The sequence below is a fragment of the Labrus mixtus genome, chromosome 5, assembly GCF_963584025.1.
Source record: "Labrus mixtus chromosome 5, fLabMix1.1, whole genome shotgun sequence".
NCBI classification, from domain to species: domain Eukaryota; kingdom Metazoa; phylum Chordata; class Actinopteri; order Labriformes; family Labridae; genus Labrus; species Labrus mixtus.
Window position 1 is genome coordinate 8,118,996 of NC_083616.1, and position 16,386 is coordinate 8,135,381.

Sequence of the window (16,386 nt, forward strand, 5' to 3'; positions counted from 1 at the left end):
CCCGGGGGCAGGAACCTGAAGGAGGCATGAGCTGGTTGTATGTGCAGGCTAAACAAAAGGCAGGCTATTGTACTGCTGCTGTTATCAAATGAGAGTACAACAGTACAAAAGGAGCTTTTATGCAACTCACAGCCAAGTACACTCAGGAAGCAAAAATTGATAATGAATTCTTTATAATCACAGGAGAGATGCTCAACCCTTGGAAAGAGAAAGGCGAAAAGGTGGCTCATCATAAAAATGATTTTATTATCCTAATGGTTATCAGTGGACGGATATCAATTTTTCACTTTTTACAATATATTACTATTAGACTGATTTATACATTGTTTTATATATTAATAATTCTCAAATAATTTTGTACATGCTTCTGGGACTGACATTCCCTGGTCAGATTAAGCAGAAAAATGTGATTAAAAAGGCACATGATTGCTTGTGTCCACAGTGAGCAATACAGTCCAAAGAAACAAAGAACTGTAGGTTTGTGTGAGTGCAGGTGAAGTGCCTCCCGGTCACAAGGAGGGCAGCCCTCTCTGAAGCTTATTACAAGCCTAACCTGGGCTGCACTGTATGTCCAAAGCAATTCACCAAGTCACAGCCCAAAAGAATCACTCTGATGTTGCAATTGACAGCTATGATAACTTTTCATTTGCTCAGGATCACTTGGAAAAATGAAGCAAACAGTCTCTCTCTCGCACACTCTCCGTCATCTTTAAAGATAGGAGAGTTTTACAGTAGAAACAAAAGAATTACAAGGATCTGGAACCGCCTTCAGGGGCTGCACTCAGTTTTCTTCGTTCTCTGTTTTATACATGTAGCTGAACGTCAGAAATGTTGGCCATTTCATACAGAGCAGCTTGCCTTAAAAGTCTCTGTGAACACACAGCTCAGTTGAACGCATGAATTGATCATATTCCTCTTTAAGACTCAGAGTTAGAAAGCTCTGTGGCCTGAGGGGGAGCTCAGTGTGCGCCGCAGTCTGTGCTGTGAAATACCACACACTCGCACCACCGCTCCATGCTCCTCTCTGAACGGTCCACAGTTTGAGAATCAACTGAGACTTGAATCTCTGCCCAAAATGTCTCAGGGGTTGTTCCCTGGCTTCAGTGCCTCGTGTGCTTAATCCAGTTTCGTATCATCCACTTCTGACCCGAGCATCTCTGGACCACCAGGCGAAGGCCAAAGTTGGCATCTTTGGACATTTCTACTTCCAAGCATCGACCCGTGTCCCTGCTGATGATTGGACCATTCTGAAACAAAAACACGTACAGTAAAATTATGAGCGAATGTGCACAATAACCCGACAAGAACACAAATGGGTGCAACAGTAGAAGCTTATTTCTACAATTACTAACATATTTTAATGTCTGTTTCAAGTAACAGTTACCATCTTGTTTTGTCTTTCATTGAATATGGACCAGAAACAGATCAGATCTTGATTTCGTTTTACCTGTGTAAAGTCCCAAAGCCTCTGTGAATTTCTTGAGACAGATTCACATTTTTTCAGTCTGGGAGTTCTTCCTCTGCCATCATCAACCAGGCATTTAGTGTCCGGCAGGAAAGTGGTGGACCCCAGAGGTCCAAGCTGTAGGAGCCCCTCAGTAGAATAGCGGGCAAGCTGCAACACAGAGAAACAAAATGCAAAATGTGTTATACTGACTGATATACTGTAAGTAACTGGCAGCAATAAAACTATAAAATAATCATACAGAGGATCACTTTAACACCAGTGGAGAGAACAAGTTGTAAATGTGCTTTAATGGGAAAACTGAAAGTTGTTTTCAGTGATGCTGTTTTGCTGCCCTACAAAAAAAGACATCACCTTAATGAATGCAAGTGGGAAATAAAATAAATCTCAATGTGTTCTTAAAGCTTCCTTGGTCATTTCTTCAGTTTGTTTAAGAAAATACCTATTTTTGGTTAATATTGTAAAAATGACGGCCTGTTGTTTTTCATGTTTGTCTATCTATATGTGTACACAGTAAAAGCAATGCCATAGGTTTTTTAAGATATCATACTTCCAAATGTGTTACTAAAACAGATTTAATGGTAGAACAATGACCCATATAAGAGTCAAAACCAAGACAGCAGCCACTTTATATGTGTCTGATTAGCTAGTTTCTGTTTTCATGTTTAGCTCAGTTTAAAAAAAACTAATACAAATGAGTAAAACCACAGTTACTTGGATTTGTATCAATTATTATATTGATTTAAAAAAAATGAATTTCATCAACATCTGTATTTTTTAAATGAAAGAGCAGTAAGATTTGTTAGCTTTAGCTAAAGTTAGCTATGGCTATTTCACCAGCTAGCTTAAACTGAGTGTTTCTCTGCGCATTTTTAAATCAAAAATAAAAAAAACATATAAAATGTAGGACTACTTTTTGACCGTAGTCACTGTGTGTCGTAAACACTCTCAATTTAAAATACAAGACTGTTTTTTCATATCATTGTCATTTTGTAGAATATTTTCACTAGCAGCTCTGCACAGAACGCACAGAGAAACGCTCATTAATGCTACAACATTCCCCCCCAGATCAAAACTTGATCCCTCACTGTTTAATCCCACACATGAAAGGCTCTGTCAGATAAGTATCTATTACGCAAGGATACAGTAGAGATAGCTTTTATTATTTATGGGACAGATCCTCTCTGAAAAATGAGATGCCAAAGATAGGGGGGTGTTCAGTATGACAGCCTTGCTTGGGGGGGGGGGGGGGGGCACATTGCTTTCATGACTGTCCTGAGTCGCACTCATGCACGCACACTCCTGTTAAAAGCACAGAGAACCCGGCCTTGTGTCTTGTGTCAGACCTGGAAGAATTAATGTCACAGAAAGTTGGAGATAAATCTATTGATGCGAAAATGTGCTATGTCCTATGTTGTCTGATCTTTAAGAAAATCTAATAGATTCTCTGAGGAAGTATCATTTTCTTTTTAAATGGTCAGAAAACCACAGATTTTCTTAGGGGTTGACTCAGAACACTTGATGACTTGAAACACATGAAACTTATGGACAGCAGTGTCTAATATGTAAGCATGGACAAATCTCTCCAAGCTGATGTGGAGGCATGGATTGAGAAAGCAGGAGGGTTGTGTGAGTATTTCTCCTTGTTAAGAGGGAAAGCAGGTGATTTTTAATGCAATGTTCCGCTCTGAAGAGACACTCAGAACAAATGGAAAAATAATGAGGCACCACCTGCCGGGTCAGGTAAGGTTCACCGGGGCTCGTTGGGAAGTTCAGAAGGACGATGATAACAATATTTTTTTGTACTAAGATTGTCAGACGCTACCTAAGAGTATTTCAAACTCTACTTAAGACACATAATGCTCCTAAATTGTGCTATTTTCTCAAGGTGGCATCCTAAAGGTTGTTGGTACAAGCAGCTTGAGTACGAATTGAATTCTTGTGTTATTTTGGGTCTTTTCAGGGTTATAATGCACTAAGCAGATTTATCCATGGGGTAAACTATGACTGGGCACAAGAAAGCCTCTACATAATCTCCTCTAATACCTGTTTACAGCTCAGTCTGGCAGCCCTTTATACACTAATACATTTAAAATGGGACCATAACAAATAATTAACGCAAGGAAATGATTCTGCCAAGCCAATTAACCTGTGCCTCATGAAGCAACATGAGACGCTCCATTGCTTTCCTGGCGTCGTGAAAGTTTTGCAGCCACGGTTTGGAGGTCAAGCTAATCACAAGTTTCATAATTGGCTCAATAATGGTGCAATGTAGTGACAATGTCATTGTGAGATTGAGTGTTTTTACATTGTGTGGAGTTGTAATCTCCACATTTCTCCCTCTCTGTACCTTTCTCCACCAGGAAGTGGAGTAAATTTATGCTGCAGATTATGGGAAACCTTTTAAGACCGTAATGCCTGAGCTCTGGGAGTATAGCACCATCAGCACCATCTCCTTATGGGACTATAATCTAACAAGAGATTGTAAGCACCAAAAAGGAGACTTAAGAGGAGACTTAAGAGGCCTCTTAGAGGCATATGGAGTGCAGAGAAGGTCCATTGGTGTGTAACACATTGTTGGCATTCCTCTGAGAGGAAACCAAGGAAGTTTGCTATTTGTTTTGTATGATCTCTATTTCTCTATTTTTAATTAATTATCTTGTAACTGCAATCCAAGACAAATTGTCTTTTGAGAAAATAAAGTGCATCCTTTCTTATCTTATTCTAGTTCATTTGAGAAAGCAGTAATCAGACTGTTATTGGTATTGATGTAAAAAAATAATTTTACATAATACTTTTAAAAAAAAAACCATTTCTATTGAACTCTATATAAATGTCTAAAGCTGGAATTCGGGCATAGCTCATGTTTTTGCGTTTGTATCACACAAAACCTGAAGATCAGAGAGATTTTAACCAGTACTTGCTGTTGCTAGGTTACTAAAGTTGGTTGTCTAGCAGTACTTCTGCTCTCCTTGGTAGCCATTCTTTACTGTTTGAAATTGCTCTGTATGCTTAATATTTGCTTTAACTTGCTTTATAGCAGAAGTCCCGTCTCTTCTTGATTTTGATTGGTCGGTGAGGGAGAAGTGTCCTTGACGAGAGAGAGAGTTTGTTCAAGTTAAAGAAATTAAACTGAAAGCACTGTAAGCACAGCAGGAAAAAAACACAGATACCAAGAGCATTTTTGCAATCACGATGCAGAGCGCTGAAAACTCTGTATTCTGCACTGGTTTGTTTAAAAAAAAGAAAATAGGAGCTGCCAAGTCAAAAAAAGCTGACAGTGGACACAGGCCCACACTGTTAACATTGTGCATTAATCTGTAAATTAATAGGCATGATTTTATTATCCCACCAGAGTGTACAATGATACACTGCAGTGTTTCCCCTACCATTATATTATTTCATCTGTTGCAAAATTCAAGATTCCATGATCAACCTAAACCCTCCCCAAAACATCAGTAAAGCTGCTGTTAAAATATGTAAAGATCAGAAAAAGATCAACCTTCGATCAGATTTTAGAACATTATTTGCACATTTCCCAGGTTGGTATCTTGTTTATGAATTTTTTTATAGCTTACTCTTGTCTTTTTATGAATTGAGATATCCTGTAATAGAGTCCATCAAAGATCTGGTTCGTGAAATGTATCCGATATTATCTATATCTTTGACAAATACAAGAAATTAAATCTTGCATTTATTCACTGTTATAACTGTTTTTGTGGGTGAAATAAAGAGGCACATTCACCCCATCACCGCAATGTCTGCATTAAAGGGTTTATGGATCTTTTGCTCATCAATGTAAAATTCAAGGAACAGATGCAACATTTACTCCAACAGACTCCTGTGTGTAGTATGAGCAATGATGCAGGCTTTATAGATCCTCCACTGTGCTTTCACTTCATTACACTATCGGACGAAGGTGAGACATTATCCATGATCTAGATTTCCCTGGGGAGAGCCGGCAGAGAAAGATTAATTTTTCAGAAGAACAATACAGATTTATTCTGGCCAATTACATTTGTTCATGAGTAAAATAAGGAATGTAAATGTGGAATGCAAAAAGCACAGTTTTGTTCTGCAGCTGAAATGATACAAAGACAGAAATGCATCTCCATTTGTTTGTTTCCCCCAGGATCAGGATTAAAGAGTCAGCGAAGCTTTACATTTCTGGACCCCACCGAACGCTCACAGTGGAGAAGAAAAAAGGGAGAGTATGTCGAGCTGCTGGCCTTTCTCATGTGACAAATAATGAACATGCCACTCACCAGCAAGAGAAGCCATTATGACTGAGAGGTGGGATATAAGGGGAGTGATGCATGAATAGCATTTGCATGCTTTGTTTCACAGTATGAAAAGGAAATAGGCACACAAAACAGGACAGCATCCCTTCCACCCACAGAGCCATTTGTTCTGGAGTAAATCAAATAAATTGTTAATCGAGCACATCTGTTATTATTATAATTTTCCAGTTTTTTTCCAAGGAACCTGACCACATAAAACTAAATGCACTCTCACCTGATAGTGTCCTGGTTTTCCAGACTTTCCATCTAAGCAGCTCAAACTGAGCAGTTGGAGAAGTCTGTATTCTGTTTTTTAAAATAGGACTTATAGGACTTCTTGTATATGCTTTGAATTCTACGGATATGATTTTTGGTATTAGAAAATTTAAAAAGATTAGTTGTCTTCTGATCAGGAGATTTCCATCATTAAGTGATTTTTTTCAAATACAAAAGCACAGATTTGTATCTAAATACTGTCAATTATAGGAAGTTGATTTTTTTATAATCTAAGAAGCTGGAACACAAAGACTCAAGTGGGATGTAAAATTGTTTCCTGACTAGCAAAATTGTATGAGACCTTGTCGGAAATATACTCATTAGCAGCAGGAAGGCAGCCTTGTAATTGCACTCAGTGATTTAAAAAAGAAAGGAAAACCATCTCCTCGGCTGAAATAGGAGTATTCGTCCTTGTTAAAGGTATATAGGTTTTTTTAACATTTACAGTGACCTTAACATTACAAAAGGTGGGACCTCTGAGCTACTGGTAATAAAAACTCTTTTTTTAGTCGGACATTAAATATTATGTATAAATATATTCAGATAAATTGGACGGAGGGTAGTAAAATGTATTCTTTTGAAACCTGGACCACATTACAAGGTCATCCTAATATTCTACACTCTGCAGGTTATTTGGATTTAAATCAGTTGAATTCGCAGTTTGCAAATAACTGCACTTAATGTATTGCAGGATGTCGTTCAAAGATGCAACTTTGCAATCGAAAAAAAAACGTGCATGATGCAAGAATAACATAGCCTACTCACTGCTTATTTAGATGTCACATAAGTGTCTTTAGATCACACTCATTCTGTGTCAATTTATGTGCAATATGAAGCTATGAGTTAACCAAAGTGTGCTAACATTAGCCTGCTAACACAACAATGCAGAACACAGTCAATTGCAGCTCGAGCAAGGACAATTTTGTCCACCGATGTCGCTTGATGGTGCATTCTAATTTATAACTCATTCATATGAACGCAAGTGGAGAGGGGTTGGAGGTGTGCCGCTGGAGGAGAGCGGAGGCTTCAGAATAGATGTCGCCAAACAGCAGATTGTTTTGGTTTAATGCTGGTACTCAGAGGCGACATCAACTGGATCAAAAAGTCACACATTCTTCCTTTTATCTTCAGATGAGAAATGTATGACTATAACTGTGCAAAACAATAAGTAATTAGACAAACACATTTAACTCCATGCCACTGCTTATCAAAACGTACTTGATTCAACTTCTTAGTGGCTGTTAAAGAGGACAATTCCCCGACACCATATTTTCCTCAAGTATTCAGGATGAATAGATTTTTACTTTGAGGATTCATAGTAAACCTCCAGTGTTGAAAAATTAAGCCAATGTGGAATTGGAAACACCTGCAGTTCCTCGATTGGCCACTTAAGGGCTGGCTGCAAAAGCCCAGGAAGTCACATAGACATCTACTCAAAAAGGCAAGCAGAAATAAAAATGTTATCAGCCTGGTCTGACTGACGGGTGGGCTTCAGTCAGCTCCAGTTCAGCTCCTGTTACTATAGGTTGACCAAAAGTTGTTTTGACACAGCATTTCCAAAATGGCAATGAACCGTCTGTCAGATGACAGCCAGATAACAGTGGCTACATAATGACCAAAGCTGTGAACGTTGACACAAAAATAGTTCATAAGTTTAGCCTGACCTGGGAGGACATGCCATGGCAGGGGTACAGGATGGCTTTGTCATCGTCCTCAGAGCCCTGATCCAGGCAGTACCCGCTGGCTTTGCTGTTCCTCACCTGAAAACAAACACATAAGGTAAATGAGAATATGGTCGATATTGGACTGAATGTTCCTTGGCATGGTCAAATGAGATCAACCTGCTACTCTTTTGGGCTATTTGTTGACACACGTTGTTAGTGTCACTTGAGGGTTTGGAAAGTATGTGTGATGTTGCAGATCTCTTTTGTGAAAGGGAACCAGAAGGGTGTGCTCCAACTATCAGAGCATGACACTACTCAGCCTTCCAGAGAGAATGTATTCCATGGTTCTACAAAAGAGGCTTCAGCCAAACTCTTTACTGGAGAGGTCATATCATCAGCACAAAGTCGAACAGGTTCCTGGTGGGGTAATGACATGTTTCAGCAATGACAGAAAGAGCAGGGTATCATCAGCTTATTAATGGTATGAGAGGCCATGGGAGTGGATGATTGCACCAAGTGAGGTGGTGAACATTGAGAAGAGAAGGGGGCCAAGCAATGACCCTTGAGGCACTCCTGTGGATAGGCTGTGCAATTAGGACACTTCTCCCTTCCAAGATACTCTAAAAGATCGCCCGGAGAGGTAGGACATAAACCAGTAGAGTGCAGATCCTGAGAAACCAAGCTCAGATAGTGTGCAGAGGAGGATTTGGTGGTTCACTGTGTCAGAAACAGCTGACAATGCATCAATAGAACTGAAGACTGACTAGCAGCTCTAGCCAAACACAGTGGTTACGTTACTGACAGTAGTGGTAGTAGTTTTTTTTTCTATTAGAAAGAACATCTTATTGGCGGCGCCGATAGCCTAGCAGTTAGTGCGCAGACAATGCACGGAGGTCTTAGTCCTCCAAGCGGGCGGCCATGGTTCGAATTTCACCTGTGGCACCTTTCCTGCATGTCATTCCCCACTCTTTCTCTCCTTGATTTCCGACTCTATCCACTGTCCTATCACTGCAATAAAGGCACAAAAAGCCCCAAAATAATCTTTAAAAAGAAGAAAGAATATCTTTTCAAGTAAGTATTTGATATGCTGCAAGGGAAAATCATTTTTGGACATGGCAAGGTTAGCCTTTTCTTCCTATTTAAAAAAAAAATGCTTACTTTCTCTTGACTGTAGCTTTAGATTTAGCACACAAACGTCATTATGGTGTTAACATCTCATCTATTACTCGGAAAGAAAGCATGTAAGCTTCTATCCCAAAATGTCATACATAATAGACTACAGTCATGAAAATGACGTCAGTTTCAATCCCTTTTGTCTGATAAGCTGCCAGTTGGTTAAAAACTTGTCTAATCTTTGTTGAGTTGCTGCTCCCTTACAGGACATTGTTTAAAAAAAATCTTAAGATTTAAACATCATGAATTGTAGAAAACACTGAAAACGGTAAGCATCAACCCAAAACATATACCTTGTAAAGCTTTTATCAGTCAAACCCTGCATCTGAAGGAATTCCTGTCTGCATGCTTCATTGTTATCTGTGTATATATTCCATATTGTCATCACTCTCTGCACTTTTGTACAGCATAAAATTGTATAATATATAATAATAATATAGCATATTATTAATAAGATGTGCTTGGTACTAAGCTGCATTCTTATTTTCACTCTTTTAACTATTTCTTGTACTTATTTCTTAATATCTTACTTACATTCCTATTTGATAAATATTTTGGTTCTATATAATTATATTTCTACAGATTTATTCTGTTTTAGAGCAACTGTAACTACCAAATTTCTCTCTGGGATTAATAAAGTATTTCAGAATGATTCTGATTTTCTGTCCAGGAGCTTGTTCACACAGCAGTATTATTTCATCATGCTAGGGCTGGTCCCTGTTCTTTCTCTCCTCTGCCTCCAGGCCTCCAGACAGTGGTGTGCATTGACCATGAGCTTCAGTTCTGTGTGATTTGAATGCGTACAGCTTCATTTCCAGGTTGTGACATATCTATCATGTACTGTTGTCAGGGAAGGTTCCACTCGGCTGGTCTGGTCAGCCTGGCCTAGCACGGCGCTGATGCTCAGTGACAGATGAGGCTCACTTTTCCTGCGGCAGCTCTGTGGCAACACTAGGCTTGTCGACAGATCTGAAATAGTGCCACTTAAGCGGCTGCCGCTCCAAGGAATCCATTAGCTGGCTGCCAGAGCCAAAACAGGCAGACGGGGAGACAAAGGACGGAGTAAATTCACACAGCTCTGATGAATCCAGAGTTTAATTTTGATGTATTCCGGCATTGCATTTAAAGAACATATTGATTTTCTTCTGTTTTCCATTGTTGAAATTGATATGACAAAAAAATGGTGTGTTTCTGCAGACCTCCAAATAGTGCCTGAGTCTGGAGTTTGTTCAATTCTTCAACCTGTCATAATCCTGTTTTCTTCCCCCCACTGTGCTCAGCTCTCTGCCAAGCCCAAAACAATCAAGTCAAAATGGAAAACTAATAAGTGTTTAATTACAACTCATTCTGCGGAAATTACATCTAATCCTGTGTGGTGATGCTGCTTTGCTGTAGGGAAAATGTACCTTTACCTTAGATGAATGCAGAAAAGCCATAATCAGATTTTAAGTTTTATAAGTTTTATCTCCACACGTCAGTTTGTGTTACTAAATTACTTTAATTTAGAACAAACTACTGCAGATACTAGTTATAGACATATGTATGAAATAATTTACTACTAAGAAATCCATTCATTCTCATCACTTTCTGTACTCATCACCTGTGGAATAAAAATTAGCTGTCTCCGTGTAGGCATTCTCTTCACCGCAGCTCTGGAATAGAAATCAGGTGTTGAAATCATACATTCACCCGGTTAGCATTCCTCACCTCGCCGTATGTGATGGTGTTGTTGTAGATCCGCATCTCTGGGTAGACATGTTCAAGGTACCAGCGAAAGCTCCGACACTGCAGCCTCTTCCTTAAGGCCAAACGCTCTGAGACATCCCCGAAATCTACCCCTGGGTTCTGGCAACATTTAGTACAAAACAAAGAATAAAAAAAAACTCTTAGCCAGCGGGCACTTAACTTAACAACCATGTGAGAATATGAGCGCTGAAATCAGAGACACAACAGTGTTGAAGTGCTGTAAGGGCACATCAAGCATTTAGTGAAGAGATGGATAGATGCTCCTGTCATGTGGGACCTTCATTGTTCTTTCATTAGACATGATCTGTGCTGAGCAAATTCTAATCAGCTGCTTAATTATGAGCCCTCACGGCCCTGTCTGCAGTATGGAGGTGGCTTCCCAGATTGATTAGAGGATAACTAATAGCTGCACTGTCTGGCACTGAGGCCTGATCCTGACACACAAACACACACACACACACCAAATCAGTATGTGGATATGGAGGGCACTGCTTAAATGTGCACAAAAATGCAAATAAACATAGATCCGGTATAAGAATTGAAGATTTAACCACATGCATATTAAAAAAAAATCATGCAAAGAGTACAACCACACAGACACAAAGTTATTATATAAGCAGACAATATTTCATGGCACATTTCCTTATTAGTTCCCCCTCACTGTTGAAGTCAAAAGCCAGCTGCTGATCTGAATTCAAACATCTGTTAATAACAAATTCTACTCGTAAATGTTAATTTCTTTGTACCATAAAGTGACAAAAACAAATGCATTTAATAACAGTGCGATGCTGTTTAGCATTTGGACTTGGGTTTGCCATGTTGTGAGGCCCAAAGCTCCCCCACTAAAGTAATTGTGCTCTCAGCGGGTACCTCAGGAAGAGAATCTGTGATTTAGATGGGTGGTTTGGATTTTTTTTGGGGGGGGTAATGACAGTGTTAGGTGTTTGTACTGTACACAAATAACTCTGCGCCACAGTACAGCTGGGGTAATAATGTGCCATACCGCTGTGTTTGTAATTACACTGGAGAGGTGATGTGGCCTGATTGGCTAGTTTGTCAAAGTTTCCCCCCTCTTCCCCCCACCTCCCCATCATCCCCTCCATGCTGCGCACACACACACAACGGTTACATTTCCCCAGTTGGCACTTCCTACCTATTCTTACTGAGTTTTCATGTAATGCTGTTTGTGCCAGATTCATAGAAGCCATGCTGGCAAATCAGACCGGAATGTGTGTGTGCGTACATGTGTGTGTGTGTGTTGTGCTGGGCAGTGTTAAAAGGCCTTCGCTGACGTCCTTCACTGACAATCATCCCATTCTGCATGGCTGAAGAGGCAATTAGGATTGAATATTAAACTCTTTATTAATGAAAGGAGCTGTTTATTATTTTGCAGCCCATCTTGAAAGACCCTCTGAAAGCAATTAAGCTAAAGTGATGTGTATGAAAACAGACTGATTAGATATGGAGCTCCTCTCTCGTCTGTTTGCAGCCAGACTCCTCTGCTTCCTCGCTCTGCCTTTGCTCTGCTGCCAGTGTGAAGGTCAACTGGGATGAAATCTGAATTTTGAATTTCTATTGACTCGTGTCTCTGGAGACCCGAGCTGCATGTCTGAATGAACAAGTGAGATGGGGAAGAGAGGGAGGTTCGGGGAGCTGAGGGATTCAGGGAGGGAAAGGGCTCCAAGACAGTCAAAAACTTACATTCATGGGAATGTTCCAGGCCATGTAGACGTGGGATTTGTATTCATCCATCCACACCTCAGCCGCCCGCAGGGCATTGCGCTTAGCGTAGTAATCTATGTCATTGTTGTAGGGCTTCTTGGTTCGCTCGATGTGGGCCACTCTGGCACACGGCAGGACTTCCATACTCCCTCCACACTGCCACACCTAGACAGCAGAAGGAAAGAGAGTCCAAGTTTCAATCAAACATGGATTTACACAGGGAAGTCTTCACAGGTTTAAATAATAGGAGAAATACCATGTTTTTTTCTGATATCTTGTGCTTAACACAAAACATTTAAAGCACTTCAAAGACCCCTTCTGTATTACTCATAAGGCTTCATCCTGGTTGGCCCATTAGCGAGAAACAAAAGCAACATCTTCACAATATGTTGTTTGGAATATATAGTTTTATTTTACTCTGATAAAGAACGTTTTCAAGTGGATTTTGCTGCTGGTTGAAGAAGTATGTGTGAACATTTAAGGATGTTTCCTCGACAACGTGTCACGGTCCTGAGTCCTGAATATCAGGAAGTATAAAGATTGATGATACTTCTGGTTAATTATGGTTTTTGCTTTTTTGACTTTTGAGCATTAAAGCAAAGTGATGATAACATGGAAACTGACAAAGTAAGTGCTGAGAACACATGGCTGTTAGACAATTTAAGTTGGAAACAAGCAAGCGGTCTGAACACACTTTGAAACTATAAGTTGATGTAAACTAAGTCAGTGTGTTCCTTGCAAAGGGGAATTGTGCAAGCACAAACACGTAGAGCCCTGAAGGTCAGTGTTTACTCCGAAGCTGCTCTGTGAACTGTGAAGGATGCTTTAATGGTTAATGCGTCCTGGGACTCTGATTGCTTCGCTGCTCGTGTTTCTTGCAACATCTGACTTCTTTTAAAAGAATGGAAAAAGAGTCCAGGCAAAAATGTTTCAAACCCCCCCCCCCCCCCCCCATAGCCGAATACTTGCCTCTGTCTGTTTGTACGATTTGTTCAAAATATAGTTTGATAAAGAAGACAGTTTTCATTGCTTCATTCTCCATTAGTTTCTATGACATGCATAGAGGGGCTACATTTTCACAACTGCCACCTGCTTTCTGCTTTAAGGAAAAACAGCTGGAATTATGCAACACAATATTCATGCTCATAAAAGAGCACAAAACACACAAGACAAATGAATCCAGTTTACAAAGCAGTGCAGCATGAAGAAGCACCCTACACAGGGAAAAAAACAATTACAAAACAATTATTTCAATGAGATGCTCCTGATATTTTCTGTTGAAGGGGCCAAAAAAAAGGGCTCTGTGAGTGAATTGTCCATGACCTCAGAGAGTTGCCTATGACAACCAGAAATCCTTTATACCATTAGTGCTGTGTGGTGTACAAAGTATGATATAAAGCCAGGCAGTGAATACATGTCCTCTTGAAAGCATCAATCAAAGCAGAAAGCATTGATTGATTGTAGACTCAGAGATGTTGGGATATTCTCTAGGTAAAAAAAAAAAAAAATTGAATCTGGAAGTCTTTGTGAAATTACATCTTTCTTTTATATACTGTATGAAGATGTGGAATCTATAACATGCTGTGGGAAAGTGGCCCAGGAGTTACAACGTCATCACAAAGCCACAGCATATGGTAATGTCCTTTCAGCCATACAAAACTGCTGAGCCTCCACCACCACCCACAGTCTCTTAATGATGATCGCCACAATGCGTAACAGATGCTCTGATCCATTAACTTCTCTCTGAACCCAGAACAACACCCCCTGCATGGTGTGAAAGGAGAAAAACGGCTGCAAAACTCTTCTTTTTTTTTTCTCAATTAAGTCCGGAGCAACGTTGACAATGTTTATTTAGAGCCAGTGAAGTAAATACAGCTTCCTCTGTATCGAGCACCTTCACTATAATCACGTCTGGTTAGTTTGTTTTCTTTGCCATGTTGGAGCAGTGTCTCTGAATATAGAACAAATAATAACCTCATTTGAGCCGTGTCATCCTCCTTTGTAGATTGACAACCAGACAAACACATCCTCTAAGATGCTTTGTACACAATTAAAATCGTGGTTAGCTTGTGCTAGCATGCGGTAGCTTGCAGTAAAGGAACGAGCAGTAATTGTACATACTTGTGTCCTTCAGTAAGTGTACGCTTCTGGTGGATGAGCCCAGGAGGAGGGGCTGAGTTTGAATGTTGTCATTGCAAGCTGCAACGAAAAAGGCTACTGACTCTACATTTAAATTTTTATCAAACTACTAGAACGAAATGAAGAAATAGTTAATTCAACACCACCATCTTTCTGTATTTATTAAAACAGACTCAGCATTGCTTTACAACAACAACAACAACAACAACAACAACAACAACAACAACAGCTTATTAAAATCACTGTTGGTTGCATCGACCTGCACTCCTGTGGGTAGGCAGGATGTTTGAATCAGAAACTCTTGATCCATGTATGTCCAAAGTCAGCAGCGTTCATAGAAATAACTTGCACGTTTCTGTCATACTTAAGCCTGTGTTTAATTAAATGTTAATAAAGCTTCCTTTTTGATTCTCTCTTCTGTGGAAACTTAATTGCCCTGGTTGTATCGGTGGTGGAGTAGTTCTCCGGCGCTGACCCGGGTTTAAACACCTCTATTGACTGGCTGACCCTTCATCCTCACTGCTGATGAGCCACACTGACCCGGGCCTAAAAAATCCATTACTGCTTTGGAGTAGGCTTTGCCTGCTTTGCTGCTGCCCATGACAAGTGCTGCTTTTCCACAGTAGCCTTCATGGGCGCTGCGTTTATGTGGGTTGAAGAGCACAACCAATTTAAGTGTACGTCTTTAGTCCTTGCAGATTCCACCCATCACCTTTTGTACCGCAGTAAGCTCTGTGTAAAGCTGCCTTTCTTTAACTTCTTTACCCTGGTTTCCTGTTTTCAATCAATCGCATGTGTGTGTGTATGTATGAGTGTGAAAGAATGTATGTGTTAAGTGCTTGTGGAGCACTCATGGATAATTGAAAATGTGTTTATATGTAATTGCAGTTAGCAGTTTGCCCTGCACTAAAAGCAAATTGAAGATCAATATTTTCTCAGCCACCACTTGCAAAAGGTCAGACACCTCCGAGCTAACTAGGCTTGTTGAAACTGCTTCTTGTTTTTCCGCACCCCATCAGGATTCGTGCGTCTTTTGTTTGAGGAAACAAAAGATTTGTTTGTAATAAGTAACGATTATTTCCTCATGTCTATTCATGGGATGTTAAAAACACAAACTAAGGCTTAACAGCGGGAGGAACAAGTGTTGAATTTAATGTTGTTTTTTAAAATTCTTTTATGTGGCAGAAGTTAACTGCACATCGTTACCACTTTACTGCCAGAGAGCTGAAAATATCACTGTGAGGCTGCAATCATCCCAAGATGCATCATTTCTCTTAATTCTAGTTTACAGCATCGTGTTACATAAATCTAACGGTAAGTAAACTGCAAGAAACCACTCGATGCAATATCAGCAACGCAAAATGTTATTATATCATGGCAGTTGTGGTATCTGTGGGTGATAAGTGCTGGAAGAACTGGCAGCATGACTGATTACATTTAGCTGCAGTGGCATCTTACATACATGCTAAGCTCTGTTGTTTACGTGTGGGATCAGTGCAGCGTCTCAGAGTCAGTCTATAAGCCAACTGTATATGTTTTATCTTATGTGCTTTACTTCCTTTGTCAATATCCCTCACTATAATTACTCTGGGTGATTGTGTGTGTTGGTACAATGTGCAAGCATGCGTGACTTTGACCAAACAATTTTCATTCTGAACTCGCATCATTTCAGAAGAAGTAGATGAACAGAAAGGTGTCTTTAGAAATCTCACATGTATACAGTAACTTACTGGATAAAGCATCAACAGTTGCAGACGTAATGTTGCAGCTATGTGTTCACGTTCACCGTAAAAACAATAGGTCATAGTAGATTAAAATTCAGTAGAAGTTATCAAAACATTTGTGATGACTCAATATTTTGTGTTTATTTCATCCCAACTAATGTGAAGTTTTCAACGAGCAAAGACGATTCAGTTGAAGT

The 16,386-nt window shown here is 39.9% G+C and overlaps 1 protein-coding gene across 1 annotated transcript in view; it reads right to left on the bottom strand.

Annotated features, from left to right (window-relative positions):
- Positions 1 to 226: 226 nt before the first annotated feature.
- Positions 227 to 16,386, bottom strand: part of galnt9 (polypeptide N-acetylgalactosaminyltransferase 9) — a 103,711-nt gene continuing 87,551 nt past the window's right edge. Inside the window, exons 7-11 of the mRNA XM_061037597.1 lie at positions 12,306 to 12,491; positions 10,566 to 10,703; positions 7,686 to 7,781; positions 1,448 to 1,615; positions 227 to 1,247 (exon numbers count right to left, since the gene is read on the bottom strand). Of these exons, the coding sequence (XP_060893580.1) occupies positions 1,101 to 1,247; positions 1,448 to 1,615; positions 7,686 to 7,781; positions 10,566 to 10,703; positions 12,306 to 12,491 (735 nt within the window). The 3' untranslated portion in view covers positions 227 to 1,100. The remainder of the gene's footprint in view (positions 1,248 to 1,447; positions 1,616 to 7,685; positions 7,782 to 10,565; positions 10,704 to 12,305; positions 12,492 to 16,386) is intronic.